The sequence below is a fragment of the Bos indicus x Bos taurus genome, chromosome 13 (genome assembly GCF_003369695.1).
Source record: "Bos indicus x Bos taurus breed Angus x Brahman F1 hybrid chromosome 13, Bos_hybrid_MaternalHap_v2.0, whole genome shotgun sequence".
NCBI classification, from domain to species: domain Eukaryota; kingdom Metazoa; phylum Chordata; class Mammalia; order Artiodactyla; family Bovidae; genus Bos; species Bos indicus x Bos taurus.
This window is the reverse complement of record NC_040088.1, coordinates 81,050,637-81,070,943: the sequence shown is the minus strand read 5'-3', so window position 1 is coordinate 81,070,943 and position 20,307 is coordinate 81,050,637. Positions and strand designations below refer to the sequence as shown.

At 41.1% G+C, this 20,307-nt stretch overlaps 1 protein-coding gene across 8 annotated transcripts in view; it reads left to right on the top strand.

The window, feature by feature from the left end:
• PLCB4 (phospholipase C beta 4) overlaps nucleotides 1–12,026 on the top strand; it is a 480,675-nt gene extending 468,649 nt beyond the window's left edge. For 6 of the 8 annotated variants that reach the window (XM_027560320.1, XM_027560321.1, XM_027560322.1 and 3 more), the window contains 4 exons: nucleotides 4,575–4,632; nucleotides 5,069–5,155; nucleotides 8,296–8,332; nucleotides 10,510–12,026. In XM_027560320.1, coding sequence (XP_027416121.1) covers nucleotides 4,575–4,632; nucleotides 5,069–5,155; nucleotides 8,296–8,332; nucleotides 10,510–10,598 — 271 coding nt within the window. In that variant the 3' untranslated portion in view covers nucleotides 10,599–12,026. The remainder of the gene's footprint in view (nucleotides 1–4,574; nucleotides 4,633–5,068; nucleotides 5,156–8,295; nucleotides 8,333–10,509) is intronic. The other 2 variants (XM_027560327.1, XM_027560325.1) reach the window with 1 other exon arrangement.
• The last annotated feature ends 8,281 nt before the right edge of the window (nucleotides 12,027–20,307 follow it).

Here is a 20,307-nt window from a genome sequence, read left to right as displayed (position 1 = left end):
GCTGTGAAGTAATGGGCTGGATGCCATGATCTTAGTTTTTTTAATATATAGCTTTAAGCCAGCTCTTTCACTCTCCTCCTTCACCATCATCAGGAGGCTCTTTAGTTCCTCTTTGTTTTGCCATTAGAGTGGTATCATCTGCATATCTGAGGCTGTTGATGTTTCTTCCGCCTATCTTGATTGATGGGAACACCAAAATTCAGAAAGTGGTTACCTCTGGAGAGAGAGAAAGAGGGGAAATGGAGTCAAGAAAAATACAAAGGGGGCTTTGTTTATATTTGCAACACTTTTATTTCCTTTAAAAATATGAGACAAGATTGGTAAAACATATTAATATTGACTAGTCTGAGTGATGGATACACAGATGTTTTGTGTCTTTTTCTCTGTACATTGTATATTTCAAAATTCCTCAAAAAATTAGGAAAAGGAAGTATTAGTCCAGTTCAGTCACTCAGTTGTGTCCGACTCTTTGCAACCCCATGAATCACAGCACGCCAGGCCTCCCTGTCCATCACCAACTCCCAGAGTTCACTCAGACTCACGTCCATCGAGTCAGTGATGCCATTCAGCCATCTCATCCTCTGTCGTCCCCTTCTCCTCCTGCCCCCAATCCCTTCCAGCATCAGGGTCTTTTCCAATGAGTCAACTCTTCGCATGAGGTGGCCAGAGTACTGGAGTTTCAGCTTTAGCATCATTCCTTCCAAAGAAATCCCAGGGCTGGAATTGAGCTGTAGGAGTTGCACTCCTACAGCTCAATTCTATAAAAATAAATGACCCAATCAAAAAATTGCCCAAAGAACTCAATAGACATTTCTCCAAAGAAGACACACAGATGGATAACAAACACATGAAAAGATGCTCAACATCACTCATTATCAGAGAAATGCAAATCAAAAACACTATGAGGTACCATTTCACGCCAGTCAGAATGGCTGTGATCCAAAAGTCTACAAGCAATAAATGCTGGAGAGGGTGTGGAGAAAAGGGAACCCTCTTACACTGTTGGTGGGAATGCAAACTAGTATAGCCACTATGGAGAACAGTGTGGAGATTTCTTAAAAAACTGGAAATAGAACTGCCTTATGATCCAGCAATCCCACTGCTGGGCATACACACTGAGGAAACCAGAAGGGAAAGAGACACGTGTACCCCAATGTTCATCGCAGCACTGTTTATAATAGCCAGGACATGGAAGCAACCTAGATGTCCATCAGCAGATGAATGGATAAGAAAGCTGTGGTACATATACACAATGGAGTATTACTCAGCCATTAAAAAGAATACATTTGAATCAGTTCTAATGAGGTGGGTGAAACTGGAGCCTATTATACAGAGTGAAGTAAGCCAAAAAGAAAAACACCAATACAGTATACTAATGCATATATATGGAATTTAGAAAGATGGTAACAATAACCCTGTATACGAAACAGCAAAAGAGACACTGATGTATAGAACAGTCTTTTGGACTCTGTGGGAGATGGAAAGGGTGGGATGATTTGGGAGAATGGCATTGAAACATGTATAATATCATATATGAAACAAGTTGCCAGTCCAGGTTCGATGCACGATACTGGATGCTTGGGGCTGGTGCACTGGGACGACCCAGAGGGATGGTATGGGGAGGGAGGAGGGAGGAGGGTTCAGGATGGGGAACACATGTATACCTGGGGTGGATTCATTTTGATATATGGCAGCCAATACAATGTTGTAAAGTTAAAAAATAAAATAAATTAAAAAAAAATAAAAAAGAAATCCCAGGGCTGATCTCCTTCAGAATGGACCGGTTGGATCCCCTTGCAGTCCAAGGGACTCTCAAGAGTCTTCTCCAACACCACAGTTCAAAGCATCAATTCTTCGGCGCTCAGACTTCTTCACAGTCCAACTCTCACCATCCATACATGACCACAGGAAAAACCATAGCCTTGATTAGATGGACCTAGCAAGGCAAAGTAATGTCTCTGCTTTTGAATGTGCTATCTAGGTTGGTCATAACTTTTCTTCCAAGGAGTAAGCCTCTTCTAATTTCATGGCTTCAGTCACCATCTGCAGTGATTTCGGAGCCCAAAATATAAAGTCTGATACTGTTTCCACTATTTCCCCATCTATTTCCCATGAAGTGAGGGGACCAGATGCAATGATCTTCATTTTCTGAATGTTGAGCTTTAAGCCAACTTTTTCCACTCTCCACTTTCACTTTCATAAAGAGGCTTTTTATTTCCTCTTCACTTTCTGCCATAAGGGTGGTATCATCTGCATATCTGAGGTTATTGATATTTCTCCTGGCAATCTTGATTCCAGCTTGTGCTTCTTCCAGCCCAGCATCTCTCATGATGTACTCTGCATGTAAGTTAAATAAGCAGGGTGACAATATACAGCCTTGACATACTCCTTTTCCTATTTGGAACCAGTCTGTTGTTCCATGTCCAGTTCTAACTGTTGCTTCCTGACCTATACAGATTTCTCAAGAGGCAGATCAGGTGGCCTGGTATTCCCATCTCTTTCAGAATTTTCCACAGTTTCTTGTGATCCACACAAAGGCTTTGGCATAGTCAATAAAGCAGGAATAGATGTTTGTCTGGAACTCTCTTGCTTTTTCCATGATCCAGCGGATGTTGGCAATTTGATCTCTGGTTCCTCTGACTTTTCGAAAACCGACTTGAACATCAGGAAGTTCACGGTTCACATATTGCTGAAGCCTGGCTTGGAGAATTTTGAGCATTACTTTACTAGTGTGTGAGATGAGTGCAATTGTGCGGTAGTTTGAGCATTCTTTGCCACTGCCTTTCTTTGGGATTGGAATGAAAACTGACTTTTTCCAGTCCTGTGGCCACTGCTGAGTTTTCCAAATGTGCTGGCATATTGAGTGCAGCACTTCCACAGCATCATCTTTCAGGATCTGAAATAGCTCAACTGGAATTCCATCACCTCCACTAGCTTTGTTCGTAGTGATGCTTTCTAAGGCCCACTTGACTTCACATTCCTGGATGTCTGGCTCTAGGTCAGTGATCACACCATCGTGATTATCTGGGTCGTGAAGATCTTTTTTGTACAGTTCTTCTGTGTATTCTTGCCATCTCTTCTTAATATCTTCTGCTTCTGTTAGGTTCATACCATTTCTGTCCTTTATCGAGCCCATCTTTGCATGAAATGTTCCCTTGGTATCTCTAATTTTCTTGAAGACATCTCTAGTCTTTCCCATTCTGTTGTTTTCCTCTATTTCTTTGCATTGATTGCTGAAGAAGGCTTTCTTATCTCTTCTTGCTATTCTTTGGAACTCTGCATTCAGAGGCTTATATCTTTCCTTTTCTCCTTTGCTTTTTGCTTCTCTTCTTTTCACAGCTATTTGTAAAGCCTCCCCAGACAGCCATTTTGCTTTTTTGCATTTCTTTTCCATGGGGATGGTCTTAATCCCTGTCTCTTGTACAATGTCACGAACTTCATTCCATAGTTCATCAGGCACTCTATCTATCAGATCTAGGCCCTTAATTCTATTTCTCACTTCCACTGTATAATCATAAGGGATTTGATTTAGGTCATACCTGAATGGTCTAGTGGTTTTCCCTACTTTCTTCAATTTAAGACTGAATTTGGCAATAAGGATTTCATGATCTGAGCCACAGTCAGCTCCTGGCCTTCTTTTTGTTGACTATATAGAGCTTCTCCATCTTTGGCTGCAAAGAATATAATCAGTCTGATTTCATTGTTGACCATCCGGTGATGACCATGTATAGAGTCTTCTCTTGTGTTGTTGGAAGAGGGTGTTTGTTATGACCAGTGCATTTTCTTGGCGAAACTCTATTAGTCTTTGCCGTGCTTCATTCCGTATTCCAAGGCCAAATTTGCCTGTTACTCCAGGTGTTTCTTGACTTCCTACTTTTGCATTCCAGTCCCCTATAATGAAAAGGACATCTTTTGGGGATGTTAGTTCTAAAAGGTCTTCTAGGTCTTCATAGAACCGCTCAATTTCAGCTTCTTCAGCGTTACTGGTTGGGGCATAGACTTGGATTACTGTGATATTGAATGGTTCGGCTTGGAAACAAACAGAAATTGCATCCAAGTACTGCATTTCGGACTCTTTTGTTGACCATGATGGCCACTCCATTTCTTCTGAGGGATTCCTGCCCACAGTAGTAGATATAATGGTCATCTGAGTTAAATTCACCCATTCCAGTCCATTTTAGTTCTCTGATTCCCAGAATGTCGATGTTCACTCTTGCCGTCTCTTCTTTGACCACTTCCAATTTGCCTTGATTCATGGACCTGACATTCCAGGTTCCTATGCAATATTGCTCTTTACAGCATCGGACCTTGCTTCTGTCACCAGTCACATCCACAGCTGGGTATTGTTTTTGCTTTGGCTCCATCCCTTCATTCTTTCTGGAGTTATTTCTCCACTGATCTCCAGTAGCATACTGGGGACCTACTGACCTGGGGAGTTCCTCTTTCAGTATCCTATCATTTTGCCTTTTCATAATCTCATCCAAATAATTAAATGAAATATGACTTTTTCTTACTTAATATCAATTAATTCCATCCAGCGACATACCAACTGTTGTTTGTACCTTTGCTTTTAGGAGAGTCAGGGAGTTAAACAGCAGCAACACTAAAAAGTTTCTGGAAGAAAGAAAGCGAGTAAGTATCATAATTTTCTTAGCACTTTTCCTTTGAAACAACTAAATAGTAGCTCATGCTTAGATTTCAGACTTCTAGCTAATTTGCTTAATTTGATTTTTCTGTATGCTAAATATTCTAGCTTCTCTCCTCTCCTCCCTGAAAGCTAATCTCTCACTAAAATCTTTAAGGTAATTATTCGGTACCATTTTATATAGAAAATGAAGCCAAATTTTAATCATGCACACTCTTTTCTTTTCTAAGATTTTGGCAGCAACTATCTTACCAGTAAAAATTATGGGGTTTAAATTCTCCCAGTTTTCAGGCTATTTTCTTTCTTCTTTTTTTTTTTATTATTTTTATATCCTTCTCTTAAACTGCAAACTACCAACCCTCATCGATAAGTTTTAAGGTTACGACCCAAAATTGATCAGAAGTGTTTTGTTTTGCTTTGCAGCTCGCCATGAAGCAGTCCAAAGAAATGGATCAGTTGAAAAAAGTCCAGCTTGAGCACCTCGAATTCCTAGAGAAACAGAATGAGCAGGTATTTCACTTAAAAAGCGTAAAAAGATGTAGGCGGCCAACCAGCTTCAGGAGGCAAATGCCATGGTCCACAGTCACCTTTCTGCTAAAGCCAGTAGCCTGCGAAGTGGCATAGAAAGGGCGCTAGAAAAACTTGGTGCCATTACTGTACTTTCCCCTTTTCTTCCAACAAGAACAGAAAGTACTTTTTTTGAAGTGGGAGAGGAACGTGGCTGTGGAGAAAAAAAGAATCAAAATTTGATTAGATGATGGGGATTTTAAAAAGGACATTCCTGAGAGGAGGAGAAAACAGACTATAAGTTACTTCTCCATTTTTATGTGACGTTATATCACTTGTACCCTAGAGACAAGTGATATTGTATTTAATGAGAAACCACCTATTTTCAACCTCAGTCTAAAAATGAAATTATAAAACCTTCTCAACTTACAAGCCAAACCTAAATGCATAAACTACCATAATTCTACATACCACTGAATGTGAGTGGATACCGTACTCTTAGTGTTAAACACTAAATTAAAATATACACAAATACAAAGAGGTCTCCAAAATCCAACTATCCAGTAGCTGTCAGGCATATACCAACATCAAGATGAATGTGTATTTGCCTCAAGTGGAGTTCAGATAGTTGGGCTACAGCCCACTGGCCATCCACAGTCTCATTTCAATTGGGTGGAAATACCTCTAGCTTCTATGGCACAATGACCCTCAGTAGCAGTTAAAATTTCAGTCTATCTCAGTCCAAATACACCTCTTTAGGTGTAGTTGCTTTGGAAGTTATTATTTCTAGATAATTTACTCCAGTCTAGAAGCTGTAAAGAGGTTCTGCTGAAACCTGTACTTCTATTGCATTATTCTTTCCTGTTCCCTTTCACATATAAAGTAATCCTATTTAAGGTATTTTTTTTTTTAAGAGTAGATGGCTTCCACTGAAGAAAACTTAAGTGGAAATTAGACTAAAAAGTACCTTTGAGAAAGTAAAACAAAACGATAAAATCAGGGTTTTTTTTTTCCTTTTTTTGTATTGCAATGGAGTAACAAATAAATCCAATTTCTGGTTTCATATCCTTTACTTTTTGGTTGATAGAAGTCTTATTCATCAGCATTCTTCTAAGTTATGTTTCCCATTTCTTTTCCAGCTAAATGCTTCTAGTCATGAATAGTCCCCAGATCTCCAAGGCGGACAATAAGTGTGTATTGTCCCACAGGTCCCATTCATTTGACCAGTCCCTAGATACAGCCCCTTCTAGTACAAGTTACCTAAGTTTTTTTGCTCTCAAAGCCATTTCTCAAAAGTGTTTCTGGAGGGTGAGGGGAATGGATAAGGGAATAGCCGCTATTTCCAAAACATTAGAATCCACTTCAGTGACTCAGTACTGGGTGGGAATAAGGATGCCTTAAAGAAGGCGCAATGAAGGTAAGATGCAGCTCTGTGTCAGTTAACTAAATTAAGAAACTACTTAGGAATCACTGTGTTGCTTAGCAACAAGTTTGACTAAAGGATAGAAATGTGCTAAAAATTGCTCATCATTACAATCGTGGTATATATCAGAGCTAGAGAATAGCTAGTGTTTTTAGTTTCAGAGCTAAAGTACACAATTTAAAAATCACTTTGGCTTTTTATCCTAATACATGTGTAACTCAAATCACACCAGAGTTTTTGCACTGAAATATTGGATTAATGACAACAGTATTGATTGGATCTTATTGGGAGGATAAGATCCTTGTTTCTGAAATTTATATAATGCCTTTCAAGGGGTCACAGGTCATGCCTACCACCCACACCTGATGCTTTGAGTCATAGAAGCTTAGGAAAGAATGTAAGAAGGCTTGAGATTTGGTGAAGAGGTAATGAAATTCCATGAAAAGAAATTCAAGGTACACTGATGCTTCCAGCAAGTGTGGAATTTGGACTTGAATTTCTGTGTTAAGCCTTGCTTTACAAATATGGCCCATTACGTAACAAATTCAATCCCAGATATTTTCTAGTGTACTTTTGGAGGGGGGAATTTACAGATTGAACACCTCTCAATTCAGTTACCAAGTGTGGTTCAACACTGTCTTGGCGCAGTGCAAAAGATGCTGCCGCTCTACTTCTTCTCTCACATTAGGCGAGGTCTGGAACCATTTGGAGAGCTCCCCCTATAACCTATTTGGTGGCTGAGTGGTTAAGAATCTGCCTGCGATGTAGGAGACCCAGGTTTGATCCCTGGGTCAGGAAAATCCCCTGGAGAAGGGCATGGCAACCCACTCCAATATTTTTGCCTGGGGAATCCCATGACAAAGGAGCCTGGTGGGCTACAGTCCGTGGGGTCACAGAGTCAGACACGACTGAAGCAACTCAATTCAAAATTTCATTGACAGGAAACAGTGTCCTGTCTCCAGACAATCCCAAACTTGTATAACAATCTCCCAAACTACTATTAAACCCCAAGACTTTTTTTGTTGTTCATTTCTAAGCCAAAAATAAATTAATTTTAACATTCTGTAATAATATCTCCCTTGAAAGTTTCTTACTGCTTTCGTGTAACCATTATCCTATAAATTTTCCTGGTTGCCCCAAAGCAAAGCCTGGAATCATCTACTTCATTAGTTAGACAGTGTTGAGGGCACTGGCAGAATCAACTCAAGTTTCAATCTATCTGGGTCCTGATTGTGGATCCTAACCTCCTATGTCCTTTCTAATGGCTTTGCCTGCTTGGTTGGCAAGTATTCATTTAAAACTCCAAAGGATGGGGATTTTTTCCCCTGCTATTTCCCATAGACCTCCCAGCCATACATGAGCTCATCTGTCTTGACATGCACCATTTCAAACACGAAATGCTCCATTACTGTCATACTCAAGTTTTAAAAGTTGGTTTTGTCATCAGTCCTGTCGTTTAATGAGGAGAGGTGAGGGTCTCACCCCACGGGAGAGCTGCAGTCTGGGCTGAGAGGCATTGGTCGCTTTTGTTCTTTTGTTTTTGTTGAGATCAACCTGGGGTAAGTTTGTCGCTGATGGTTCTATACATGTTTTATCCTTAGCCTTTTGCTTTTCTGTATATGGTTTTGCATTCATTTTTCAAATTCACTTCAGTATTCATTTATTTTCTTTGTTTTGTATGTATGACTCAATTTTGACATTACTATTTTTGTACAAACAGCTTTTGAAATCCTGTCACGCAGTGTCCCAAACGCAAGGTAGGACTGAAAATTCTGATAAGCAAGATATTGCCTTCCTGCTCAACTGCGCTCGTATTCTCGCTGCTTTGACGATTCACATCTGCTCTTGACTAGCTAAGATTGCAAGGGTTTGATTGAAAAGTTTGACTATTTGATGCTTGGATTTCTGATGTATAATTCAAACTGAAATGCCCAGCGTCTTGAGAGAATTATTTCTGATGGCATTTTAGCATCCTTTGCAGTTGCAGACCTAGGAATCTCATGCTGATGAAGACATACCCAGTCACTGGAGAAAGCGATATATGGTGGTCCTTTGGACCAGTCACAGCTGAAACTGGGTCACAGAGTCAGATCTTTCACAAACATTAATATGACTGCCATTAATTTTTAAAGCACCCAGTAAAAGTTGATTGGTGGTTTTTAGTAACAGAGTTATGGTCTGCATGCAAACACATTATACAGCATCATTGTACAATGATTCTTGTCATGCTTTCTGTTAGAACAGTCTGCCAGGGAACCTAATCACCCCTTTTAAATACGGTGACCATATAATTTATCATTCAAACAGAATAGCTTTGAAAGTGAAAGGGGACATTGTTCATAATAGCCAGGACCATAGGCATGAATTGGAACCGTCCTGAGAAGTGAGCATGAATGGTCACTCTGCTCATATGAGAACCTGGCTCTTGGGATCCTCCTGTACTGTTAATATGATCCTTCTCTCTAAAACATGTTCGATATTGTCCTTAGTGCTAGAGGGAAAGAAGCAGAGGGAATCCTTTATTACTATTTACTGAATATAAAATATTTAACTTCCAGTGCTGATAATATTTCACTGTCATCTCTTATAAATACTGTTTGTGTCATAGTTTCATGTTCGTGTATTTTTTCCATTTCCTCATTTTTCTATTAGAGCATTAGTATGTTTCAGGCATTAAAAAAACAATCTGGGGAGTGGGAGCCATCCATCCCAAATGTAAGCAGAAAGTTACTAACTTTGGTGTTTTTATATCCATCCTCACCAAAATGGAATTTAAAGCCACAGTCTAAAAATAACAATAAGAAGGAGATCACTCTGTGGTCTGTGGGTTAAACTAATTTCGTAGCAGAACTTCATTTGATACATTTTGATGCTCATAGTATGATCTGCAGAGTTGACTAAATCCTCCCACTGACCTTCCATTTAGTTGGAATAACTAAGTCGACTCAAATAGTAACATCGGAGCTCATCAGGGTCCTCCTCCAAGTTATATCTTTATATATCCATATTTCCATTTTAAAATGTCCTTTATTTCAAAGTGATGTGTCACTGAAAGAGGACAGGAATGCTTTATTTTTTCTCCAAAAGATACATGCGTTGGGTTCGGGAAAAAAAGCACATGGTTGGAAAGTAAAGCTTAAAATGAACCAATTGATTTTTCCCTATATTGCCAGGCAGTGATTTGTCACCAGAACCTGTCCCCATCAGACACCTTTCCACCTCTCAAATGAGCTGGTTGTCTTCTTGACAGCCTTAATTCATGAGGTTCAATTCACTGTAGCTTACTTCCTGGGGTGGACTGTAAAAGCTGAATTGCTCCAGAGAAGTGAGAGCCTGTAAAGAGATTTTTCTGGACAGTAGCCTTCCAGGAACCCTACATATGCATGTAACGGTCTGCTCGGAGCATACTCCAACCAAACCAATGTGATAGGCTTCCACCCAACCTTTCCCATCCGTGAGATTCTTAGACAGTCACTTTTAATTAAATTTCAGGCTATATGGGGAATAAATTGTACATAAGCAATGCTTGTTCTAAAAGTGATCAAATTATCTACACATAGTCAAGGCATGTCAGTCTGTGGAAACGAAATCAAACAGAAATGACGTAATCTACAAGTGACAGGTGTGGCTTCTTTTCCAGTTGTTTTCCTGGTATTGTGTGGACCATTCCTTCTCAGACTTAACATGCATAAAAATTCCCTGGGGATCGTACTAAAATGCAGACTCTGGGTCAGTAGGGCGGGGGTGGAGTCCAAGATTCTGCATTTCTCACAAGATCCCAGGCAATGCTGATGCTGCTGGTCTGTGGACCACACTTTTATGTAGCCAGGACATAGTGACAAGCATCAAATTCAAGGGAAAAGAGAGGTGGGGTTTTGCTGCATGTCTTCAGGAGAGGATTTCAACATGTAAGGTCTTGTTTCTGATGTGACAGGCGAAGGAGATGCAGCAGATGGTGAAATTGGAAGCCGAGATGGACCGCAGACCAGCAACAGTTGTGTGAAACTCCAGGACACAAACTGAAACCACAGAACCACCGCATCAAAGAGCACTCCCCAGCTTCCGAACACAGATTCCACGGAGGAAAGCTGATGTCTTCTGCGTTTCCTTTTCATGTAGACAAAGGGTCACCTGAAACCACAGAGACTCACTTCTCATAAACATTCTGAACACTAAATTTCCTTGGCCAACCAAAAGTAGTTACAAATCCCCCCAAATTGCGACTCCAGTAAGTCAGAGTTTACCTGTTGATCATACCACTTCAACATGTTTGCTAGAAAATATCATCACAAGTAAATGAGCTTGGTGTTAAAAACTCTGCTTTGTGATGCGTTAAGACATGTTTGAGCAGCAGCAAAAGTAGTGCATTAGCCATGTAATAGCAAGCACATGCACTGGGGTTGGGGGGAGGGAAACTGTCTACAGATTTATTAGCAGCAGTGGTGATCTGCTAGACAAATAACTGGGGGGAATTTTTCTACATCTGAGTTACCTCATCAGTAAGTGCCACGTCTCCACCATGCCATACGAAGCTAATTTCCTGTAACAGTCATGGAAATGGTTAGAACAACAGAAAAATAGAACTGTGTCCTTGTGCCAAAACCCGCTGTGCTCACAAGGAGAACTCTCAGGCACGTTTAAGAAGCTGACATCTGACATTGCTTCCTAGGAATTGCTTCTGCTGACCCTAGATTACTACAGCTCACTCTTACACCGTGAAGATTGTGAAGTGGTTATTGGCAACCGTTTGTAAATGTGACCATGTAAAAAGTATTTATGCTCCTAATTCACACTGTCAGAGAGCAAAATCATGTTACGTATTGCCACATGACAAGATTAGTGACCAGGAATAACTATGTTTGCATGACACACAAGCACCAATTATGACTAATCCGTACACAGTTAACCTAATGCAAATACATACTGGTTAAGTAACTGTATGGCACAGAATATAATTTGACTCTCAAGACTTTTAGCATAATGAAAAAGTCTATATATATGTGTATATGAACTATGTGGGCATTCTTGATACTTCAAGTTCTAGTTTCAAAAAAAATACATAACTAATTTAATTTTACACAAAAAATATTTATGCAGATTTTCAGAATTTCATATCAGGAAATAACTTTTTATGTCTGTTAAATATCAAAACAATTTGCTACAGTGTTAATCTGCATGGTCGTTAAGCCTGCTGTAGTTGCGTTGCAGAGAGTGCATGGAAAAGTCCCTCCTGGGATGGAGCTGTGCCCCAATGCCCAGAGGAGCGCATGGAAACTGCACTTGAGAACTAATCAGATCACTGATTTAGGGCACCAACCACCAACCAGATTGTTGTATATGCTTGTACAGATTGATTCTGTGTGTTCCTCTGAGTAAAACAGAGAATTATGTTACCATCAATATTGAAATTAAACTTCCAACTTCTCTAATAAAAAATGAAAACACATCCAACATCTGTCAGAGTGTTTGCTCCTCAGGATGCCTTCCCGTGTACTTTTTCTGTTTCCTAAATAATCTCTTCGTTGTTCTTAGAGGGGGGTTTATGCTTGCCCCCAGCACATTTTTCTCCTGACATAAAAAGACTGTTTGACTGGTTGCCTCCCAATGTAAAGTACTTGTTTTTCCTTTTTCTCACATTTATCATTTGAACTGGCTTCTTTTGAAATTCTCTGGTTACAGATTTCCTTATTTGTAAGACAGTAGAGTTTGAGTACATATTTTTCCATACTAACATCTCATGAAAAATTATGACTATTATTATGGTACAACTGGATGGCCAGTTTTGAAAGATTTCAAATGGCTCTCTCTCAGCACTTAGCTGAGCTCACTGTCCTGTAGCAATTGACTGAATCCATCACTCACTCCTCTCTGCTCTGCTCCTGAAAGATTACTCCTACTTTTCCTGTTTTTCTGATCATTTCTTCTCTGGCTTTTCATCCTTGTACACTGCCATAAATATTTGTCTTCCAGCTTAAATCCAGAGCCAGTTTTCTCTCTAACCGGTTTACTTTCATTATCTGAGATATCTTACTCCCAGAAGAGGACTTCCCAGGTGGTGCTAGTGATAAAGAATGGCAGCCCACTCCAGTGTTCTTGCCTGGAGAATCCCAGGGACGGCGGAGTCTGGTGGGCTGCCGTCTGTGGGGTTGCACAGAGTCGGACATGACTGAAGCGACTTAGCAACTCCCAGAAGAGGACTTCCCAGGTGGTGCTCGTGGTAAAGAACCCGACTGCCCATGCAGGAGATGTACCTAAGAGGTGCGGGTTCAATCCCTGAATTGGGAGGAATCCTTGGAGAAGGGGACAGCAACCCACTCCAGTATTCTTGCCTGGAGAATCCCACGGACAGAGGAGCCTGGTGGGTTATAGTCCATAGGGTTGCCAAGAGTCAGACACAACTGAAATGACTTAGCAGGCACACATGCGCTCCCAGAAGAATCCACTGTAGTAGGATTAAACATGTACACACAGTTCAAGTACAACAAAAAGATGGGTTTATTTTCAATTGGAAGTTCATGTTGCACTCAGATCCTACGTTCTCATCTATTATAAAGGACAAAAAATCTTGGCAAATACAGTTACTCAGTCTCTTCAAACTTAAAAAGACAAACACTTATTTCAGAGGTATATTCAATTTACTCACTCTCCCAGTTAGTCAGTCTCCCAGCTAGAGTTCCCTCCCCATTAAGGAAGTCTCCCTGCTTCTCTTCCAAGATGGCTTCTGGGTGCAAATGCAAGCTCATGCGTCCTCTCGGCAATGGGGAGGAGCATCTGGTTACCCCTACTGTGTGGTCCTAACTGCCCTGGACCGCAGTCCTGCAAGGTAGATCCTTTCATTCTAGTATCTCAAGGTCTCTGCTCAAAAGAGTTTTCACCCTGGACTCGGTTTTTCTCCAGTTTTCTTCTGGGATACACAGAAAGTCTGGATTTGGGAGCCAGGTGGGGAGGACCGAAGTGCTAGCTCAGATCATCCATGCAGATCCCTCCTCTGGCCATCGGTTAGCTGCTAGTGCCATGTTGTTCCATGGCAGGTTGCTTAAGGAGGATTGCCATTTTCTACATCTATGCCCCAAGAAGCAAGTTTATAGTGAAGATACTACATTCTGCTTCTCAGTCCCTCACGACTGTTGGTTCCAATCTGGGGATCAAGACACTTGCCTCAATTCTTACCTTGCTCCCTCCTGTCAGCCCCAAAAGGATATTCAACTGCACATACATGACTGATTGGAATGCCCAAATAGCCTGCCAGGCTTCTCTGTCCATGGGATTTTCCAGGCAAGAACATTAGAGTAGGTTGCCATTGCTTTCTCCAGGGAATCCTCCCAACCCAGGTATTGAACCCAGGTCTCACTCACTGTAGGCAGACTCTACCATCTGAGCCACCAGGGAAGCCGTATATTGGACTGTACTTCTTCCCTAAGTAGACTGTTCTTCCCCTTTGGGGAAGGGATAAAAGGCTTTATGGAAAATAAACCAGTTTGACAAGATAGAGAAACCCATCAGTAGGTTCAGTATTCATCAAATCCAGTTCAGTTCAGTTCAGTCACTCAGTCGTGTCTGACTCTTTGTGACCCCAAGGACTGCAGCACACCAGGCCTTCCTGTCCATCACCAGCTCCTGGAGTTGACTCAAACTCATGTCCATTGAGTCAGTGATGTCATTCAACCATCTCACCCTCTGTCATCCCCTTCTCCCACCTTCAATCTTTCCCAACATCAGGGTCTTTTCCAATGAGTCAGTTCTTCATATCAGGTGGCCAAACTATTGGAGTTTCAGCTTCAGCATCAGTCCTTCCAATGAATACTCAGGACTGATTTCCTTTAAGATGGACTGGTTGGATCTCCTTTCAGTCCAAGGGACTCTCAAGAGTCTTTTCCAACACCACAGTTCAAAAGCATCAACTCATCCAGATTTAAAATTTAGAATTTATATCTTCTTGGGGAATAGAATTTCTTTTACTATGAAGGGGTCATCTTTATTAATTCTGTGACTCTCTTTTGGTGACTGTTTAATAAAGCTTACTCTATCATTTAAAAAAAAAAAAGCATCAATTCTTTGGGGCTCAGCTTTCTTTCCAACTCACATCCATACATGACCACTGGAAAAACCAAAGCCTTGACTACATGGACATTTGTTGGCAAAGTAATGTCTCTGCTTTTTAATATGCTGTCTGCTGCTGCTGCTAAGTCACTTCAGTCATGTCTGACTCTGTGCGACCCCATATATGGCAGCCCACCAGGCTCCCCCGTCCCTGGGATTCTCCAGGCAAGAACACTGGAGTGGGTTGCCATTTCTTTCTCCAATGCATGAAAGTGAAAAGTGAAAGTGAAGTCGCCCAGTCGTGTCCAACCCTTTGCGACCCCATGGACTGCAGCCCACCAGGCTCCTCTATCCATGGGATTTTCCAGGCAAGAGTACTGGAGTGGGTTGCCATTACCTTCTCCAATATACTGTCTAGGTTGATCATAACTTTTCTTCCAGGTAGTAAGCGTCTTTCAATTTCATGGCTGAAGTCACCATCTGCAGTGATTTTGGAGCCCAGAAAAATAAAGTCAGCCACTGTTTCCACTGTTTCCCCATCTATTTGCCATGAAGTGATGGGACCAGATGCCAAGATCTTTGTTTTCTGAATGTTGAGCTTTAAGCCAACTTTTTCACTCTCCTCCTTCACTTTCATCAAAAGGCTCTTTAGTTCTTCTTCACTTTCTGCCATAAGGGTGGTGTCATCTGCATATCTGACGTTATTGATATTTCTCCTGGCAGTCTTGATTCCAGCTTGTGTTTCCTCCAGCCCAGCGTTCCTCATGATGTACTCTGCATATAAGTTAAATAAGCAGGGTGACAATATACAGCCTTGACATACTCCTTTCCCAATTTGGAACCAGTCTGTTGTTCCATGTCCAGTTCTAACTGTTGCTTCCTTACCTGCATACAGGTTTCTCAAGAGGCAGGTGGTCTGGTATTCCCATCTCTTGAAGGATTTTCCACAGTTTGTTGTGATCCACACAGTCAAAGGCTTTGGCATAGTCAATAAAGCAGAAGTAGATGTTTTTCTGGAACTCTCTTGCTTTTTCAATGATCCAGCAGATGTTGTCAATTTGATCTCTGGTTCCTCTGCCTTTTCTAAATCCAGCTTGAACATTTGGAAGTTCACAGTTCACATATTGCTGAAGCCTGGCTTGGAGAATTTTGAGCATTACTTTACTAGCCTGTGAGATGAGTGCAATTGTGCAGTAGTTTAAGCATTCTTTGGCATTGCCTTTGTAAGACACCATTAATTATAACATACACCATTATTTTATATACTACAAAGAATGAAAGCATGATTCCAGTTAAACTATGACACACCATGCAGTGGTTATAAGGCACATCTCAATTTCAGTGTTGTTAAAATATGGAAATATGTGCATCTTGGAATCCATGAAATACACAGTGTTTCAAAAATACCATTAAAGCTACCCAAACATCAAGTCTTAATGGGGGAGGGCTAATTTTTAATGATAGAGCACAAGAGAAACATAGAAAACCTAAAATAAGGAACACATGCTATTAGGTTTGAAATTTAGTGTTGAGCCTCGTGGGTTCATCATCAATTCAAAGAATGTGTTTTCCTTTAGCTATTTCACTCAGTCACATGATTTCAGTTTCTACTTCTCTTCATATAATTCTCAGATCCATAACTTGAGCCTTGACCTTACTTTTCCTAAGCACTGGTACTTCTAAGAGATTTTCAGTTAAACAAATGGCCCAAGTGCACATTGTATGTAATTGATCAAAAAATGAAGACCTTTCCTACATCTGTCCTCCTTGTTTAACAGTCTGTAACAGGTGCTAAACCCCAGGGCCATCTTGTATCTGCACCATCTCATTTGCTTCCACACCCAATCTGTTGATAAAACCCATGACTTCTGCTTTGTCTTGGAAGTTCCCTTCTCCCTGACAAGTCTTCTCATTTCAGCACTCAGAATTTTAGTAACTTCCTATTGAATTTCTTTCCCCCTCAAATCCCTTCTACATCTACATTAATCTCCCCAAAGGGCAGCTCTGATCATATTACTATTTGGCTTGTAAAGCCTGAATTCCTATTTATTACCTAAAGAATATCATTGAAATTATCAATATCAGCATTTAGTTTTGGTTCAAGTTTGCCTCTTCCCCTAGCCAATCTGAATTATCACTATTCTCTGTTCACACATGTAGCATGCATCTGGTTTTTTTCTTTTTTTAATTAATTAATTTATTTGGCTCTGCCAGGTCTTAGTTGCAGCACACAGGATCTTCAGTCTTCTTTGTGACATGTCAACATTTCAGTTGCAGCACAAAGCATCTAGTTCCCTGATGAGGGATGTGACCCGGGACCTCTGCATTGGAAGCATGGAGTCTTAGCCACTCAACCACCAGGGAAGTCCCACGTAACACACATTGTTTTCAGTATGCCACGTGATAACGTTCTTTGTTGTTGTTTAGCTGCTCAGTCATGTCTGACAGTTTGCGACCCCATGGACTGCAGCATGCCAGGCCTCCCTGTCCTTCACCATCTCCTGGAGCTTGCTCAAACTCATGCCCATTGACTCAGTGATGCCATCCAACCATCTCATCCTCTGCTGTCCCCTTCTCCTCCCAACTTCAATCGTTCCCAGCATCAGGGTCTTTTCCAATGAGTCAGCTCTTTGCATCAGGTGGCCAAAGTACTGGAGTTTCAGCTTCAGCATCAGCCCTTCCAATGAATATTCAGGACTGATTTCCTTTAGGATTGACTGGTTTGATCTCCTACAGTCCAAGGGAGGCTCAAGAGTCTTCTCCAACACCTCAGATCAAAAACATCAGTTCTTCGGCACTCACTTTTCTTTGTGGTCAAATTCTCACATCCATACATGACTACTGGAAAAATCATAGCTTTGAATAGTTGGACATTTGCTGGCAGAGTAATGTCTCTGCTTTTTAATATGCTATCTAGGTTGGTCATAACTTTTCTTCCAAGGAGTAAGCGTCTTTTAATTTCATGGCTGCAGTCACCATCTGCAGTGATTTTGGAGCCCAGAAAATAAAGTCAGCCACTGTTTCCACTGTTTCCCCATCTATTTGCCAAGAAGTGATGGGACCAGATGCCATGATCTTAGTTTTCTGAATGTTGAGCTTTAAGCCACTTTTTCACTCTCCTCCTTCATTTTCATCAAAAGGTTCTTTAGTTCTTCTTTACTTTCTGCCATAAGGGTGGTGTCATCTGCACATCTGAGGTTATTGATATTTCTCCCGGCAATCTTGATTCCAGTTTGTGTTTCATCCAGACCAGCATTTCTCATGATGTACTCTGCATAGAAGTTAAATAAGCAGGGTGACAATATATAGCCTTGATGTATGTACTCCTTATCCTATTTGGAACCAGTCTATCGTTCCATGTCCAGTTCTAACTGTTGCTTCCTGACCTGCATACAGGTTTCTCAAGAGGCATGTCAGGTGGTCTGGTACTCCCATCTCTTTCAGAATTTTCCACAGTTTATTGTGATCCACACAGTCAAAGGCTTTGGCATAGTCTATAAAGCAGAAATAGATGCTTTTCTGGAACTCTCTTGCTTTTTTGATGATCCAGCATATGTTGGCAATTTGATCTCTGGTTCCTCTGCCTTTTCTCTGGATTTCCAGCTTGAACATCTGGTAGTTCACAGTTCACGTATTGCTGAAGCCTGGCTTGGAGAATTTTGAGCATTACTTTCCTAGCGTGTGAGATGAGTGCAATTGTGTGGTAGTTTGAGCATTCTTTGGCATTGCCTTTCTTTGGGATTGGAATGAAAACTGACCTTTTCCAGTCTTGTGGCTACTGCTGAGTTTTCAAATTTTGCTGACATATTGAGTGCAGCACTTTCACAGCATCATCTTTTAGGATCTGAAATAGCTCAACTGGAATTCCGTCACTTCCACTAGCTTTATTCGTAGCTTTATTCCTAAGGCCCACTTGACTTCACATTCCAGGATGTCCAGCTCTAGCCGAGTGATCACACCATTGTCATTATCTGGGTCATGAAGATCTTTTTTGTATACTTCTGCTATGTATTCTTGCCACCTCTTCTTAATATCTTCTGCTTCAGTTAGGTCCCTACCATTTCTGTCCTTTATTGAGCCCATCTTTGCATGAAATGTTCCCTTGGTATCTCTAATTTTCTTGAAGAGATCTCTAGTCTTTCCTGTTCTATTGTTTTCCTCTATTTCTTTGCACTGATCGCTGAGGAAGGCTTTCTTATCACTCCTTGTTATTCTTTGGAACTCTGCATTCAAATGGGTTTATCTTTCCTTTTTTCCTTTGCTTTTCACTTCTCTTCTATTCACAGCTATTTGTAAGGCCTCCTCAGACAGCCATTTTTCTTTTTTACATTTCTTTTTCTTGGTGATGGTCTTGATCCCTGTTTCCTGTACCATGTCACAAACCTCCATCCATAGTTCATCAGGCACTCTATCTATCAGATCTAGGCCCTTAAATCTATTTCTCACTTCCACTGTATAATCATAAGGGATTTGATTTAAGTCATACCTGAATGGTCTAGTAGTTTTCCCCACTTTCTTCAATTTCAGTCTGAATTTGGCAGTAAGGAGTTCATGATCTGAGCCATAATCAGCTCCCGGTCTTGTTTTTGCTAACTGTATAGAGCTTCTCCATCTTTGGCTGCAAAGAATATAATCAATCTGATTTCAGTGTTGACCATCTGGTGATGTCCATGTGTAGAGTCTTTTCTTGTGTTGTTGGAAGAGGGTGTTTGCTATGACCAGTACATTCTCTTTGCTGGGGCAGCCATGAGGAGCTACCCCACATCCAAGGGAAGAGAAAACCAAGTAAGATGGTAGGCACTGAGACAGGGCCTCAGAGGGCAGACAGACTGAATCCACAATCACAACCAGCCAATCTGATCACATGGACCACAGCTTGTCTAACTCAATGAAACTAAGCCATGCCGTGTGGGGCCACCCAAGACGGATGGGTCATGGTGGAGAGGTCTGACAATATGTGGTCCACTGGAGAAGGGAATGGCAAACCACTTCAGTATTCTTGTCTTGAGAACCCCATGAACAGTATGAAAAGGCAAAATGATAGGATACTGAAAGGGGAACTCCCCAGGTCAGTAGGTGCCCAATATGCTACTGGAGATCAGTGGAGAATTAACTCCAGAAAGAATGAAGGGATGGAGTCAAAGCAAAAACAACACCCAGTTGTGGGTGTGACTGGTGATAGAGGCAAGGTCCAATGCTGTAAAGAGCAATATTGCATAGGGACCTGACATGTTAGGTCCATGAATCAAGGCAAATTGGAAGTGGTCAAACAGGAGATATCAAGAGTGAACATCAACATTCTAGGAATCAGCGAATCAAGATGGACTAGAATGGGTGAATTTAACTCAGATGACCATTATATCTACTACTGTGGTGGGCAGGAATCCCTTAGAAACAATGGAGTAGCCATCATAGTCAACAAAAGAGTTTGAAATGCAGTACTTGGGTGCAATCTCAACAATGACAGAATGATCTCTGTTCATTTCCAAGGCAAACCATTCAATATCAAGGTCATCCTAGTCTATGCCCCAACCAGTAACGCTGAAGAAGCTGAAGTTGAACAGTTCTATGAAGACCTACAAGACCTTTTAGAACTAACACCCCCCCAAAAATGTCCTTTTCATTATAGGGGGCTGGAATGCAAAAGTAGGAAGTCAAGAAATACCTGGAGTAACAGGCAAATTTGGCCTTG